The sequence below is a fragment of the Talpa occidentalis genome, unplaced genomic scaffold, assembly GCF_014898055.3.
Source record: "Talpa occidentalis isolate TD23 unplaced genomic scaffold, MPIMG_talOcc4v2.1 talOcc4.4, whole genome shotgun sequence".
Lineage (NCBI taxonomy): Eukaryota > Metazoa > Chordata > Mammalia > Eulipotyphla > Talpidae > Talpa > Talpa occidentalis.
The window spans coordinates 38270760-38287629 of record NW_023604295.1 but is presented as its reverse complement, the minus strand read 5'-3'; the positions used below and the strand labels follow the sequence as shown (position 1 = coordinate 38287629).

At 43.0% G+C, this 16870-nt stretch overlaps 2 protein-coding genes across 8 annotated transcripts in view; both read left to right on the top strand.

Moving 5' to 3' along the window:
- The first annotated feature begins 2581 nt into the window (after positions 1 to 2581).
- MB21D2 (Mab-21 domain containing 2) overlaps positions 2582 to 16870 on the top strand; it is a 101247-nt gene continuing 86958 nt past the window's right edge. For 2 of the 7 annotated variants that reach the window (XM_054700443.1, XM_054700442.1), the window contains exon 1: positions 4228 to 4695. Coding sequence is in view for 1 of the 7 variants with exons in the window: in XM_054700441.1 (XP_054556416.1) it covers positions 3105 to 3315 (211 nt within the window). In the remaining 6 variants the exon portion in view is untranslated. Of the gene's footprint in view, positions 3316 to 4227; positions 4696 to 15964; positions 15983 to 16870 lie in introns of those variants that run through there. The other 5 variants (XM_054700446.1, XM_054700447.1, XM_054700441.1 and 2 more) reach the window with 4 other exon arrangements.
- The window catches only part of FGF12 (fibroblast growth factor 12), a 638738-nt gene continuing 625164 nt past the window's right edge, over positions 3297 to 16870 (top strand). The window contains exon 1 of the mRNA XM_054700452.1: positions 3297 to 3315. The gene's annotated coding sequence lies outside the window, so the exon portion shown is untranslated. The remainder of the gene's footprint in view (positions 3316 to 16870) is intronic.

The following is a 16870-nucleotide window of genomic DNA, read 5'->3' as shown; positions in this document are numbered from 1 at the left end:
ATATATAAGTATCACAGTAAGAGGAAAAACAAGGGAAGAGACTTATCATGCTTTTGGAAAAAAATGACTTTTTTGCCAGACTTATTTCAAACTGTGTTATGTAGTTTGGAGATTGTTACTTGTATGAATGAACTAGGATGATGCTGATCCATGGAATGACTGTGCCCTAGCCCGCTGTCTTGTAGAGGCCTATCATTGATCATGTGAGATGCACTGACAGGTGGGAGTGAATCAATTTGTGCTAGAGTTCCAAGCATTTGCACAGCTTATTCCACTGCCCAGGAAAACGGTAACATCCTCTCACTGAGAAGTCAGGGCAGCATAGCAGAACTGCAAAAGCTGGAGATTTTAAGTAGTTACCTCATCAGTCCATCAACATTTATCCGGACATGCATCCTTCTTCAATACTGAGTGGTGAGAGAAGTAAACCAAAAGCAAAGGAAATTAACTGATCCTACCAAAGTTTTTCATTCATTAATTGATTAAATAAATTTTGACAACCTTCATCCAGGGAAATACAAAGATGGATGAAATGTAACACTTTTTCATTCCTGATTTTTTTTTTCCTAAATTTTAATTTTGGGGTTACATTTTTGCTCTTCCATATGTGCACTTACCCTCCTTCAAACTACCTGTGCCAATACTCTCTCTGCCTCCCTCCTTCTATCTCCTGTTCCCTCAGGCAACCATCACATTTATTCCTACTATATTTTGCCTATGCATATTTTTGTTATTTTCTTCCACAGATGAGTGAAAACATCTGATCTCTCATTTTCTGAATTATTCACTTAATATAATTACTTTGAGTTCCATCCATTTTGTTCCAAAAGCCACTAGTTCATCTTTTCCAGAGCTGTATAGTATTCCATTGAGTCTGTATTCCACAATTCCTTTTATCTGTTCATCAGTTGAAGAACACTTATGTTGGTTCCATGACCTGGTAGAAGTGCTATTTACCTGGGCTTACCTAAATCTTTTCATATTAAAATTTGGTATGTTTTTGTTTAAAATTTTTATTGATGGGGCTCCCTGGTGGAGCAGGGGGTTAAGTCTCCACACTATCAAGCTATCAGCAGCCACTGCAGCATGAGTTTGATCCCCAGCCAGGAAGCTAACCCCCATGGGTCAGCGGTCAGCAGAATATTTCAGTCAATCTACCTGTTCTGCTTCCCACTCTGTCGCTGGTGAATCCTCTTACCCCAAACCTCTGGCCTACACCCCAGCTCTTGTAGCATAAATAAAATAAATCTTTAAAAAATTATTGAAATATCATTGGTTTACATCATTGTTTATATTTGGGAAGTGTGGATGTAATTTTTATTCTAAATAATCTTATAGTTTGAAACTGTGTTAACAATGATAAAACAACGTAAAATTCATCGGTGTCATAAAAACTTCTAAAAGGATCCAATGAATGTTGTTACCACTCTGGGGGAGAGTCTTAGGGAAGGCTTTCCAGACAAAGTAGGAATTGGCTTGATTTAAAATTGGGGAGTAAAGAGGAGAGGCTTCCAGGAGCATGTCAGTAGTCAGATCTGAGTTTTGTAAAGATCACGGTGGCAACAATGTGGAGAACAGATCGGAAAAGTGAAAGGATTACTGACAACAACAATGGTAGCAGGTAATATTTAATTATGCACTAGTTGTTTTTGACCTTGCACTTTGTGCACAACCCACTTTATCTCATGTAGTCCTCAAAACAGCCTAGGGGACAGGCATTATTATTATCTCCGTTTTGTAGGGAAAGGAAGGCAGAACCTGGATTACTTTCCCAGTCTACTGAAACAGTTTACATTCTTGGTCATGAGAACCCAGGTAAGAAAATGAAAAAGTGGACTGTGGGTTAGAGAAGAAAGGAAATTTGGAGAGTGAGGACTATAACTTTTGTTTCTAAGAACCAATAGGCCTCCTACATGTTTCAGTCAAAACCTCGTAACCAGTAAAAACACCTCTGAAATCCTATATTGTCTAAAGCACCATGACTTAGATGGAACCGTGTCCTTTGGCTTATAACATTCCCCCAGATTCTGGCATTCTGCCTGGTAAATAGTGAGTGTTCAAATTGTATTGAATGAATTTTTACCTCATCATTCAACATTTATTGGAACCTGTGGCAATTCATTCTTTACTTCCCTCCCCCCATACTCACTGGTTCACTTTAGTTTCCCTGTCTTTATACCAGAGAAGGCTGGACCTCGTTAACTCATGCTACGTTAAGTTGAATTAGCTGTTATAAAGGAAAATTAACTACCTAGGGCAATGACAGGGATAATTTAGTGGTTAACAGGAGTGTCTTTACGGGGCGGGTGGACATTCATTTTTGATAAGCTAAATCCTATCATGTCTGGCAATCTGTGCGAAAAGGGTAGCATATAGATTTCATTTTCCTTAAGCAGGTTCCTTCACGATCTAACGGCACTGGAGTTCTTGGGATGGAAACACGCCGGTAGAGCTGTCCTAGTCCAGGACACCGCCCTTAAAATCAGACAGAGGAAGACTCCGTCTCCTTGAAAGTGCTTGTCAAGCCCAGCCCCAAAGGGGGTGGAGACTGAGAAAGAATACGTCTACACCTCGAACGTCTGCCCGAGCACAGATTGCCAAGTGGCTTAGGCGCGCAGACCTCTGTCATTTATTTATTTTTCTTTCCACTGGGTGCGCTGTCCCTTTAAATGGGGACGCTGGTGCTGGCTCCGTAGCCCTGGAGCCGGCAGCTTGTTGATTTCAGAGCTGGTGAATTTCACATTGTTTCCACTTCACTTTCCTTGCTCAGGGGGGTTGGCTCGGGTTGGCGCTGCGACCGCTGTCGCCGCTGCCAGCGAGGTCCAGAGGAGGGCAGGGACCTGCAGCATCGGGGCCGGCGTGGGGCGGCAGGAGAGGGTGTCGGGGCCACACACGCACCCTCGCTGCAGTCCAGCTCCTGAATCCCGGACGCCGGGAGCCCTGAGAGCTGGGACCGCCCGCCCAGACCTAGCCTTCCAGCCCGCCCGCCCACGGGCCGGGGCCAAAGCCCGGGAGCCGGCGAAGGGAGGAGGCCCCGGGGGGCGGGGTGGGGGGCGGGGGTGGGTGCTGCCGCCGCGGCGGAGCTGCTACTCGGCGCGTTTTGCATGAAGATGGCGGCTCCCACCGCCAGCAAGGCAGCCTCCCTGGGCTGTAACAACAAGCCTGCGTTCCCGGAGCTGGATTTCAGGTCGGGAGCTCGAGTGGAGGAATTGAACAAACTCATCCAAGAATTCACGAAGCACGACCAGCGGGAATACGATGACCAGAGAGCACTGGAGATTCACACAGCCAAGGATTTCATCTTTTCCATGCTGGGTAAGGAGAAAAAGGGGTTGTGTGTGATGCGTGTGATGGGAAAAGCGTGTGTGTGTGTGTGTGTGTGTGTGTGTGTGTGTGTGAGATGGGAAGAGGGGTAAAGAACCCATTCCCCCTTCTTGCTCTTTCTATCCTTCTTGGTTTTTCTTCCCAGAGTCGGGGTGCTTGGGGTAGACCCCATCATCTCTGTTTCGCCTCTTCCCTTCTTTCTCAGCCGAAAGCTTTACTGCCTTCCCTCATTTCCTTACTCTACTTTGCGCCGGTCTTGTCCACCCCAACCCCCCTCCATCCCCCGGGCTGGTCACTGGCTCTTTTGTTAATTTTGCACCGACCCGGGGCTGGTAGGCAGGTGAAGTGCTCGTGGTGAAACGTCTCACTGTCGGGGAGAAGCCCCTGGAAGCTAAGCGGTCCAGGTGAGACCCGGCAGCGCCTTTCAGTTCAGGGATCTGGTTCCGAGGCTGGGACCTGCGCTTTCCCAGCGCCGTCTCGGGTCCTCTCCTGCGCTCCGGGCGCGGAGACGGCTGGACGCTCTGGCCCGGCGCCCGAGCGACAAGTTGCTTCTCTAGTCGTGCGGCGCGGCGCTGTCACGCCGAGCCCCCGGTGGCCAAACTTGTTGGGTGTTCCTTAGTAACCCGCTGAAGTAGGCTGGGCGCCCGGAGTTCCTGCAACTTTGATTTGCAAATCGACTTCCCTTTGAAGCAGTCGGAAGCATTTCCGGTGCTTCTTTGGGATTCTGGTTGATTTGGGAATTCCCAGCTCCAAAATGCCCCTTCTCAGAGCTGAGATCCCAAGGAACACGCTGTCCCCTTCCTTTGTGTATTGTCCTTGCGCTGACCAAGAGAGTTGCCTCGAGTTTCCGACCCCAGGAAACGTCGGGGTTAGAATAATCCGCCCCCCCCCCCCCCCCCCAAGCCTGGCATCCACAGTTCTTCAAACAGATTGTTGAATGCAAAGGAAAACCGTTGAGCCCGGCCTGGGAGACTTAACCCGGTTTCAGGTGTCCTGTCGTTCAGATTACAGTATTGCTACTGAGCCGCATGAGTGTCCGCTGCCGGGAGCCTCCCATTTAGCTTTTGGCTCCACCAGTGGAACCCGACTGGCATACCTTGCCTGGCCTGGCAGTTAACGTGCCGCAGAACTGAGACTCGGTGTAGCGCTGCCCTAACGCGTATTTCTCTGCGCTCTACAAATACATACTGGGCCAATTTCCCCGGTAGTGGAAAATTTAACTGGGGTGGAAAAAATTAGCCACAGAGAAAGATAGCTTTCGTCTTCCTCCTGCCCTTTACTTGAGTTTCAGCCAGCTGTCTTTTGTTGCTGGTTATCCTAGGGTGCTCGCTTTCCTGTCGGCTTTTCTCCTCCACACAGTCTGAGTGAAAGGTAATACAAATTGAACATGAGTTTGCTTCGGGAAGTTGGATGAAATATGTTAAAACTTGAGGTTGGTTTTTACCTTTTGCCCCACACTCCCCAAAGGTATCTTTGATATTATGTCATTGAAAAGCTCTCTACTATGCGATTTTTTAGGTGAGTTAAATGTGTGTGTTTTTAAAACGACTCTCTAACCTGGTGGGAGTGAGCTTCTAGAGTGGTACTTACAACTTCACAAAGATTCTAGCTCCCAAAATCTTCAATGTGATTGTCAGGAAGATGGGGACATAAAGAGAATGCTTAGAGTAATTATTTAAGTTGCTTTATCATGGCCTTTCTTTTTGAAATAAATAATGTAAGTCTGCCACTGTCTAGTTCTGTCAGTTTGGATGTCTCCTCCCCTGGATAATGCACAAGGAAAGGGGCTAGTTCACTAAAAATGGGAGGGTAAAAGGAGGAGTAAATTGAATTGCCCAGCTGGTCAGGAACTCTATTCTAACCCCAGAGCTGATGCACTGAATTAGCAAAGCCTTTATCCAGATATGATGGGTGAATTATAACAGGGCTCTTAATTTACAAGTGTTTAATGTGATGAGTGGCATTGTGTTGATGGATAAACTAAATTCTCTCTTATTCCTTTCTAGCAGATTGACCTTGCAGGAGAGTGTTTCTTGTCCCCCTGGGAATCTGGCTTTTTTCTACCTGCAGGAGAGAAAATTCAGGAGTGTCATTTAAGCTTTTTGCCCCTCTGGACACTAGAAGGCAGATGGTGAAATGAGCTTGCCTGTGTGTGGTGGCGCATTCATTTGTGTGTCCTTGCTTTTCTTTAATGAGGTGCTGGCTGCTCTAGACAAGTGAAGGTTTGGTGACAGCAAGAGTCCCCGTGTGGATTTACTTTTTTCTAAAGCGGATTTTCACTTGGCTGATAAAACAAAATCTTTTTGTGCACTTTGTTTCACTGGCCACAGCCTTTAGTCTTTCATGAATATGCGAATGAGGTATCTTAGTGACCCTCAGCTTGTTAAGGTGTCACTGGGGTGACACCAGGCTCCTATTTCTAGGAGTTGTGGGGGGCAAGTTCCCTTGGCTTTGTTCAGCCTCTGTCTAAACTGTACCTGAGGATTGCCAGTTGCTTAAAAAAAAACACTATGCACTTGCACAGAATGAAATGCAGAGAAATTTGGTGCAAGCCTCTTTAATGAAGCTGGTTTCAACATGGGATAGGGGAAAACTGCAGGGGGGTGGCACAGCCACTTTCTTTCCATATAAGGTTGTTAGTTTGGAATAAAGTTGCCCAACTCCCCACACCCTTTTGTCTACTTTGGATACAACTTCACTCAGAAGTGTGAAGCCATGGTAGAGAGTTGCCATAATCAGTGACCTGGCAACACCAGGGAACTTCACTGTCCTATTGGAGCAAGGTTCTACACAAGCTATGGGGTTGATCTGCAGAGTCTAGGGAGTCACTAGGGTCTCAGTGGTCTCTGTCATCTATCCTGACTTTCTCTGCTTATGCAGAGATTGATTCCTTGGAGACAGCTAGAGTCGTCTAGATTAATTTCTTATTTCTCCATACCTTGGTCTTTTAGGAGAATGATTGCTATTATTATCTAGTTAATATTTGGGAGCCCAGATTGTGTGAGAGGCTGGCAGTGCATAATAAACACCATTTATCAAAATTCAGGGAAATTGCCAGAGTTCATTAATGTTTTAATAATATTTGGTATTTGCATAATGTCTCTGCCAGTTCTTTTGTTATCTTCATTCCCTGGTGAGGTTGAATGGAGACTGGTTGTGTCGCCATTGGACAGATCCAGAACTGGGGGTATGCAGAAGCTAGAGCAGCCAAGAAGAAGACAAGTCAGTGCTTACCCAACAACTGGTCTGTACCCTGGCATTGTTAGTAGGGTGGCTCTCATTTACAGATTGCCTTCTCCATGCCAGGGACATCACACAGAGCTATAGTAGACTAGGTAGGTATTGCTTTCCCATTACACAGATGAAGATAGTGAAATTTGGTGGGGCTAAGAGCCATTCAGATTCCTATGGCTAATAAATGGAAGAGATGTTATTAAAACTGAAGCAACCTGAATCTAAGATTTGTTCCTCTTTTACAAACTATTAAACATAGGATGCATTAATTCAGAAGAAGGGCTTTGTTTAAAGAAATATTATTGTTTCTTTCTAGATTTTGTTTCTGATTTCAAGTATAAGTACTAGTTTAATCCAAGTAGCACCTGTGATGATTTCCGGAGCAATGCGAGTCATAATCTTTACTCCATAAATTCACTCATTTGAATTTATGGTTGAATAAAACCATGGTCTTGTTGAAATCTGTCATTTTGTTCCAGTCTGCCTCTTGCTGGTTGGGAGGTCTTAGTTTTTTCATCTGTTACACATAGTTAACAGTAACAGTTTCAGAATTATGTGTGAATGTGAAGTTACTTTGTAAATGAAAAAGGCTTTATCATTTCTTTAAAGAAATGGGCATTACTAGACCATCTAGTGAATGAACACACTGGAATTACTTCTGCAGCTTGGTTTCCAAAAGGATTGTGGAGTATGATTAGAGGCAGCCTAGAAGAATATAGGCTCTGACTATAGAGGACATGATTAATTCCAACATACATTGCCATTTGTTATGCTTATTCTGTGTGCTGACCATTGTGCTAGCTAACTGCATAAATCCATTAGTTCATGTAATGTCCTTCCAAGAACTTTGTAAGAATAAATACCATCATATCTCCATTGGCGATGAAGTATTAGATGTGTAATAGATTAGCTGTATGAAATAGTTTAAGATGGGTATTACACATCTTATGAAACAAAGAGGCTCAAAGAGGTCAAATATTTATACCCAGATGGTACAGGTTTTGTATTTGAACCCTGTAATGTCTTACTCAAAGTTCATGTTCCTCCACTGTACTAGCCATCAGTTTCCAATGCCCTTGGGTTAAATACCAAAAGGCCCACTTACCAGAAATTCACCATCCAGTTTCCTGCTTGTGTAGGAGCAGAAATGATTTTTCCTGTCTGACTGTCTTTATCGCTTCTTTTATATTCATGCACTCAGCAAATATTTACTGACTATTTTGCTGTCTGCAAGAAGTATGCAGGGTCCTGAGGTGAGTAATGGTGAACATCTCTGAGAAATTTATATGCATCTTGGGAGACCCCTCCCTCTTTTCCTTTGCCCCCAACTCTAGGAGAGTAAATTTGCTGACTCCTGTCTTTTTTTTCAGGCTCAAATACCACATGGCCACTTCCAAGTTCTAAACTTGTAGTATGATGCTTCTGAGTGCTGTGGACCTTCCCCAGCTGAGACACTTTTACCTCTTTAAAAAACATCATTTTGAAGTCCTGCTTTCCAGTGTTTGCCGTATTTCTCATAATGACTTCATTAAGCAGTATTTATTAAGGAATTTTATTGTGAATCGTTGCTCTGTGGGTCTCTCCAAGTCTTGGCAAGTTCCTTTGCATTCTGCCATTAGTGAGTTCTATCTGTACAACACATAAGATTAACTTTGAAGTCTCTTCCAGCTCTGAAATCATCCTGCATCTAAGGCAGGGAGGTACCTCTGAACATTTGTCTTGCTACTAGTTTGGGATGGTTTCAGTTCTTCTGGTCCTAGGCAGTCACTGCCCTTTCTCCTGGACAGAGATGCCCTTGAGCCATCCATCCTTGACCTTTCCTGATGCATTGTGGGGCCACCCATGGAATGATTCATTGCTCACAATTAGACGGGGCCCCTTCTGTATTCACAGAAATGTTCTATTCCAACATATCAGATTGATAACTTATCATTGACTGTTAGCTCTTTAGATTCTCCTAAAGCTTTTTAACAATTTGGAATCTCTACTCCCATTTTAGACTTTGAATCAGAAGTCCTAGAAATTCCCAAACTGGCTACTGTGCTTGGGCTGATGTTTTCCTGGGTTGAGTCTGATGTCCAGGATTGGGGCTGATATTGTATATTTCCCATCCCATAGCCTTGCTTCGATGTACCGTGAGCCTGATCCCAGTTGGCTTCTGAAACTAGAGAATCAGGCTGCTGAGCCTAATGAGCAGACATGTCTGCTGGCTTCCAGAACTGGAGTCCTTCCACCATACCTCCCACAGAGGCTGCGAGGCATGGTGATTGAGATGATTAGTGTTTTCCCTTTGTCAGAGGTTGTAATAGGGCTTTTTATCACTGTATCATTTACTCATCCTACCCCTTTGAGGCAAAGAACTACAGGGAGCCCTAGGATTGGAAAAATTCAGAAATTTCACAAGTTTACCAGCAAATAAGTGACATAGCTGGTACTTAACGAAGGTCAAACTGATGCAAAACCCTTGCTTTTAACCTAATGATCCTATTCTGCCCTCAGGAATGGTAGAAGATCTAGATTCTAGCCCCATGTTTTCCATTTCCTTGCTCTGTGACTGGGCAAGTTACTTCACTACTCTGAGTCCTGGTTTTTGAATACATAAGAGGGGACTAATAATGCCTTCCTCATGTGCGTGTGGGCGCTTTCATTTCTGAATCTAGCAATGTCTGCATGGTGCAAAAGGACATTTCTGACCTCTAGTACCAGCTGTATTTTGTATTATGTGATATAGATGTTAACCTTAATACAGCTCTTAACTTTATTGGGCATTTTTGCCTCTTTTCCAAAAAAACAAGAAGAAAGTAAAATCACCTCTAAATTGTAATCACTATTAATTACTATTATAATTATTTTCTTTGTTTTTCCTAGGCACCTAGAAATGCTCAGACCCACTCATACTTACATGTGTGTAGTTTTGTAGACAAAGAATCATATTGGATAAGTGTGTTTTTTAAGAATTATCAGTATGTTGTTATCTGCTATATTTTTAAAAAGGAGCTATAAACTGAAGCCTATAGTATGATGTTCTCCAAACTTCTAGTATGCATTGCCTTTTATTCCAAAGGGCACCATTCTGGAACTTGGAACATATTCTGTGATTTCATAATTTTGGGTGATGAAATTTCACTTTGGCCACTCTGGAGGGTCTTACCATTCTTGCAAAGTAGAGTCCTGTCTCTGCCTGTTTTACATGGTGACATAATACCACCCATATTCTTCACTTTCTTCCCTTGCATAGATGCTATTCTCTGTCAGGATTTCGTAACCGGGGCTGTGGAAACAGTCTGTGAACTTCACTGGGGAAAAATAGACCTTTATTTTTATTAACCTCTAACTGAAACATGGCATTTCTTTTCATTATAAAAGCAAGTAACAAACCATAATGGTATTCATGAGTGGTACCTATGTTTTTGGCTTTTGTCACCAATAAAAATCACAGATACATTTCACATTATAGTTGCTGCAGATATCTAAAAAATTCTAATTCATTGATTGTGCTTGGCCACTATGGTGTGTTATGAGACATGCTACTAGATTTTATTTAATGCATTAATGAAGAATCATGTACTCTCATATTTATTTTTATATGCATTGTGTGTCTTAATACTGACTTTCTTTGAAATTCTGTGTAATTTTATCCTATTCATATAGACAGACTATTGTTTTTGGTAGCCCATAGGCTTTCCAGCCTGTGAAATGATCTGTGTCACAGAGATGGCTGAATCTTCGCTTTTAAGAAGGGATTGAGAACCCCCATCTGTGCTTTGTTTTCCTTGCCCAGCTGAAATGCTGTGTGACTTTGGAATATTTTCTCTCTCTCTCTAAGGGGGAAAAATTTACCTTCTGTGTTCTCCTAATACCTGGTCTCCTTTTATAGTCCTAACCCAGTCTCCCCCATGCTATATGTTAAAGAATTCCTGGCTTATTTATTTTTGCTGCACCCAGTGAGGCCATGTAAGTAGCCACAGATGTTTATGGAGTATTCAGTGACTTGATTCTTTTAAAAGAGCACTACCGTGTGAGGCTTCTTATGTCGGTCTCTATTTAAGCAACACACACTTTCTAACATTCTCTTTATCATTTGCCCCTTCCATTAAGCCATGCAATTTCATCTTTTCTGGAGTCAGATCTGATCACCTTATGTAGCAGAGAGAGGTCGGGGGTATTTTCAGGATTCCAAGAATAACATTCTTATAGACATAGCCTTAAAGATTTAAGAAATATCCCAAGTTAATTGCTGTAGCTTGTTGACCATGAGCAGCAACCGTGACTTGTGGGAATGTCCCCTTGTAGCTTCTACCTTTTCTCCCTACTTTCCTAGGGTACTCATGGGCCTCTCAGAGCTTTTCAGAATGTTGGGAAGGCATAACTCGTCTTTTCCAGAAAGGTGTTCCATCTGCTTACCAGTCAACCTCTAAGAGTTTGGATATTTACTCTGGAATCCAAAATGTAGAGTTCCTTATTATAAATTTCCATTATTAATCATAATTTCAACCACAGATTACTTAAATATTCACATCTGGTATGACATGGGATTGTCCTTTGGACAGGCTTTTGAGAAAGGCTGAGTAGGAACTCACAACCCCCATTTACAGACAGGGATACTGAGACTCTGGGAGATGATGTGACTTAGTGGTAGGTAATAGAGTAAGTTCTAGAACAGGACTAAACCCGAATCTTGAACATCTGCCCACAGGGTGCTTGTGGGGATGCTAGGGGGAGCCTGTATTCACAGACTAGGCAATGCAACAGCTTCGTTCCTCTCTGGACTGCTCTCTTCTCTGAACCGAGGGTGTATAGCGGGTGACCATAGAATGGTTAAGTACATGCCCTATAGGTATGCATTCCCTGTCTTAGGATCTGCATGTTAGGCCTTGCCCAACTGGTTCTGAGAGTCTGTAACAGTGTTTACAGCGGACCTGGGCATGTACTTGCCATCTGAGTGATCTCTTTAAGGACAGTTCATAATTATGCCATTATGTGAAGCCCTGTCTCCAGGAAACAGCTCTCTGCTTTTCGTCCTCTTAAGTGCCTTTTCATGAATTCCCTCTGCACAAGATAAAAAGACAGATAACTAGGAACAGTGCTGCCATGAATAAAGCTGGCACGGGGACCTGTTGTTCAGTGTTAGTTTTTTATATTTTTTCCTTCACACAAAAAGACACATGATTATTGTTTGTGAGTTATGTCAAGTCAGTAGTGGGAGTTGTTTAAAGTCTTGATTCATTTTTTGTTTCTTCTAACCATATTTGCATTTCTACAATGTATATAGAATGGTGTTAAGCATTTATTCTTTAATTTATAAAGTCACCCAGCATATATTGGAGTGAGTACCATGTGCTGGTGTAGAGAAAGGCTGGATTACCTGCCCTCAAAAGGCCATTTGTAGCTGTGTGATTGTGATTTCACCTGATAGCCTAGACTAAAAAAAACTTCACTCCTGTATTAGATGATTTATGGGACAAACTGGTTTTCATGGAATGATAATAAGCCTTTATTTTTATCTAGTCTGCACTTCCAGTTGCATAATCTCATTTTAACTCACTCCTCGCAACAGCCTTATGATGTCCATGTCTCTATTTTAACAAAGGAAGTGTCCCATGGTCAAAAGAAGTAACTCACTCAAGGTCACTAAATGGTTGAGCTGGGGGGTCAGATTCAAGGCCTTTGACGCCACACCCTATTCTTTGTATTTTGTTAAGATTCTAAAAACAGTCTCCCTTATTTCACCTCCCTGTGGCAACCAGTCCCAGGGAATGGAAGAAGAATTTCTGGCCCCTAGAGAGGCACTGAGGATCAGTAGGAAGAACCAAGTCAATACACTGCGAGTCTGCACGTGCCTGTTATCGGTATTCAACTTGTAAGCACTTTTCTGGGCTGCTTCAAGATCACCCTTTTAGCAGGCGCAGCTGTTCTTAATAGCAGCTGCTTGTGCGGATGGTGTTGTGATTAATAAAGGAAACTCAACAGTTTGTTCTTTCAACTGTGCCCTTGGTGTGCGCAGCCTGCTTCCACACAGCCGATGTTTCTGATTTGGAATAACACAGTCCTCGATACAGTGCCTGAGGGGCTCCTCGCCCTTTTGGGAGGAGAGATGGTCCCTCTAGAGCAGAGCTAGTGATGAAAGGTCCACCAGGGATTGGATGGGAAGGAAAATGAGTGCTGTGGCAGCTCAGTACATGCCACTGTTGCTTGGTGCCAGAGTCAGGGATGCCAGGGAGTTGCTGTGAAGGAGATCTTCTCTCACCTCTGTGTCTGAAGGGGCTCACCCACCACTTCTCAGTTGCTCCTCCTGACAGTTGATCCTCCACCACAGTACTTCTCCAACTTTCCTGTGTGTTAGCGTCCTGCTTGCTAAAACACGGATCTCTGGGCCCAATCTCAGAATTTCTAATCTCCTAAGGCTGGTATCCAGTCCTGAGAATTTGCATTTCTAATGAGTTTCCAAGTGATGCAGCTGCTGCTGGTCTAGGGCCCATGCTTTAACCACCGCTGCTGTGGGGCCAGGCCTGGTCAGCATTGGATGGTTGGAGTCACAGGATGAGTCTGGATTTTTATGTGAAATCTCCAGGTTTTAAATATTGAGAATAAAGTCAACTATTAAAGGAACACAGTGTAAAACTGTAGGTCAAGAACATTCTGGTTCCCAGTTTATTAACCTCTGAGCTACATTCAGGGAAACTCTTGAGCTGCCTGCTCTTGGGGACTGAAACCCAGAGAAGGGCAGTGCTTTATCTATAGGCATACAGATAGTTTTTGGGCTAGAATCATGACTAAAACCCACATTTCCTCCCTACATGTATGTTGGCATTAGTGTTAGTCCTAGTATACTGTGCCTGAAATAAACTTTCCCTTTGAATAGGAAAACTATGTAACTTTGAAAATAACTACAATAAAATAATGTTTACCATGGTCCAGATGGTAAACATAAAGTTCTGTACTTTATATGTAGTAACTAGATTAACCCCAGCAACAGTCCTGAGGAAGGTACTATGCTGACTGGTGAGCCATCCAAAGCACAGAGAGGTTAAGTAATTTGTGCAAAGTTACAGAGCCATAGTAGAATGGGATTTTGAACCCAAGAAGTCTGTTCTCAGGCAGAAAGCAGCAAATAGCTATGAACCTTTTCTTTTACCTCATTAAACAAAAGTCCCTTTACTCCTACAAAATGAAAATCATTAATGGATTACTACAATTTTAATACTGCTAGAAAACTTGGAAATGAGGTGGTCTGAATTTTTCCCTTCTGTATTTTATAGAAGTGGAAACTGAAATCCAGAAAGGAAAGGAAGCTTGATCATTGATTAGCTGAACACTGATTTTACTTTTTGGCAGAGTGGGAATTAGGTAAATGTCTGGCAAGTCTTGCTTCCTGAAAAAGGTGTTTGCACTTGAGACATCCACTTAGTACCACTTGCTGCCCAGGGAGGGGCTGCCCAGGCTTACAGGGAAGGGAAGCCACTCGAAGAGGGCTGTGCTTCAAGGTAGGGAACATTTCCCCTGCTAAAAGCTGCCTTGTAGTTTGAAATTCCAGTAATTGATGTGAAAGGATGAGTGCTAAATAATATTGTGGCCACAGTGTATTTCCACTCCATCATGTTGGGTTTTATCTTTTTATTGTCCCTTGTCTGTCTGGCTGCTTTCCTGTGAGATAAGTTCATTTCTTATCCCTGTACTGTTTCCACAGCTTTGAGTATCAAGATGAATATTTTCATCTCAGAACAATCTGTGTATGTGATAAGGCAGGGGACTGGCAGAAGTCTGGGACCAGCCTGCATTGGGAGTGCTGAAGCTCCATGGGCTTGGAAGCTCCTTTGGACTTGAAGGAGGACTAGCACCTTCCCTCTCTGCTGCATATCCCAGCACACAGAGCCTTAGGAAGACTTAGACAATTGTAGTAGTCTTCAGAGAATTAGAGAGGAGTTAAACCCATGGGGCTTTTCTTGGGATCAGTTCATCCAACCTCTTCATTCTAGTGAGGTAAAAATTCAAGCCCCTACGAAATACTAGAAAACTTCCCCAGTGTTTGCTAGGGACCCTTCTAAGTGCTTTATAATCATTAATCTGTTGAATCTTCACAACAACCTGACATCACTCCCACTTTACAGAGAAGGAAACTAAAGCAGTTAGGTCACTCTCAACTGAGAACAGAGGCAGGATTCTGACCTCTGCAATCCAAACCCTTCCCTGCTTGCACGTTTCCAAAGCCTGAGCACCACCGTGATGCCAGACTCTGTGTTGGCTGCTGACAGACAAACACAAGGTGGTGCTAAACTTCACAAGGGGGCCAATGGAGGTGTGGGAATAGTGAGAGTAGAGAACAGGTTTAATGGTCCTGTGGCCAGTTGCTAATAAAATTCTTCTGGCTCCTGGTCAGAGTCTTTACGTTCCCTCATCTGGTTTTCCTTGGCAGCCCTCAGGACCAACATTTTTTTTTTGATGCTTGTGACTTATGTTTATTGAAAAGTCCTTTGAAATCTTGTCTCACCCACAGTTTCCTCATTTTGAGAGTAAGAAGGTATCTTGCAGGTAAGTGATTGATTTAAGACTGTATAAAGGTCAAGCAGGCCCTTGATGCTAAGTAAATTAGGGCAGTTGTGAGCATGCAGGGTTTTTTCTCCCTCTCCTCTATCCCCTCCCTACCCAGTGGGTTTCATTCCAGATTTAGAATCTTTAACTAGGACATAGTTAATGTTGTCTGTCATTGTGGGGAGGATAGGGAGCAGATCTTTTTGCCATGAAAGGCAGATGCCAAACGTAGTCATAAGAAACTTACTTTGAAATCAAAATTTATAAATTGAATTGGGTTTATGTGAATGAAGGAATCTGCTTCTTTAGTGCTGTGAATACTTTTGAAAAGTGAATAATTACTTGTTAAACAACCTTGTTCATTTACCCTGCTTTGTACAGGCAGATGTTTATACATTGATTGGTTTTAAAGCCTTGAAGCTGAAGCGCTTAGATCTTCCTACAAAATCAGTTGTTGGGTTGAAATAAATTCTTGATCTTAATGCTCCTAATACTGAGGGTTGGAATGAGAATCCTCAAAGAAGCCTCATTTCCAAACTACTTACATGTGGTTTTCCTGCAAAAAAATCTCAGTGGGAATGGGAGCTTGGTCAACCCATAAGGACAGTGTAGAAACCCATGGAAGAGAATTTTATAATCTGTTTCCTGGGGAAGGGGATTGATGGGAAATGACCCTGTGAGTATCTTTGTATCATTCAAGACCAATCAGCTCCTGTTCCTCTCTATCCCTTTGCCTTTTCACTCTTTGCCCTGGAGATTATTCATGCCTCTTTCATTTGAAATTTCTCCTTCATTACAGACTTTTTCCTAAAGATTCACAAATCTTTAGGCTTCTCCAGACACTCCTTCAACAGAGATCTTGGAGAACTGTGCAACAGGCCCTCTCTGGAAAGAAGTAAGAATATAACAGGGACTAAACCTTCCTGTTGTTGATACAAGGCCTAGAAATAGATGAATGATGGAGAAAAAATAAAGTACAGATAATGACCAATGCCCTCAAGGAGAAACCAAATCAAAACAAAGAAAACAAAGTATGGCCTTGGTTGTCATTCCCCATTTGAATTGCACCTAAATGCCCCTCCCTGGGTTTCCATGGCAACATATCCCTTTTCTTCTCCCCTTTTTCAATCTCCACTTAGAAGATGGACTTTGCCCAATCCCTGGTGACTGTGCTGCTCTTCCAGTCACACTTCCTCTGATCTATATTACAGCTGTTCCATTTTCCTGTGCTCCTGCCTCCTAAGTCTGTGCCTAACTCTTACCTGTCTTTTTGACAATTCCACTTGGATGACCCAAAGTTGCCACAAATCAAAGTGTCCAATTTGTATTCCAAATCTGGCCACACCACCATTCACCAAAGTGCCTGAGATGGGAACTTGGCATTCATCCTGAGCTCTCTCTCATTTTTCTACTCCAGAGCTGAAAAGGAACTATCTATTCTGTCTGTTTCCTTAGACTCTATTTCTTCTCTCCACTCCCATGTTGCCACCCTAGCCTGGGCTACTGCTGCAACTGCAGTAATTTCACAGGGTTTTCTGCTCCCAGTCTTGCATCTCTTAAATCCATCACATTCTATGTCATCTTTTAAATATGCCTAAACGCTTAGGGATAGACCGTTATTCTTCACATAACGATCAGAATCCTCAGGGTATTTTATAAGGCCTTTTGGTACCCAGAGCATGTCTCATCTTTATCTTCATCTCCTATCACCACTTCAGTTTTACCAAATATCTGTGTCCCTGCTATGTAATGGGTACCGTGTGCAGAACCCACATTGCAGCCT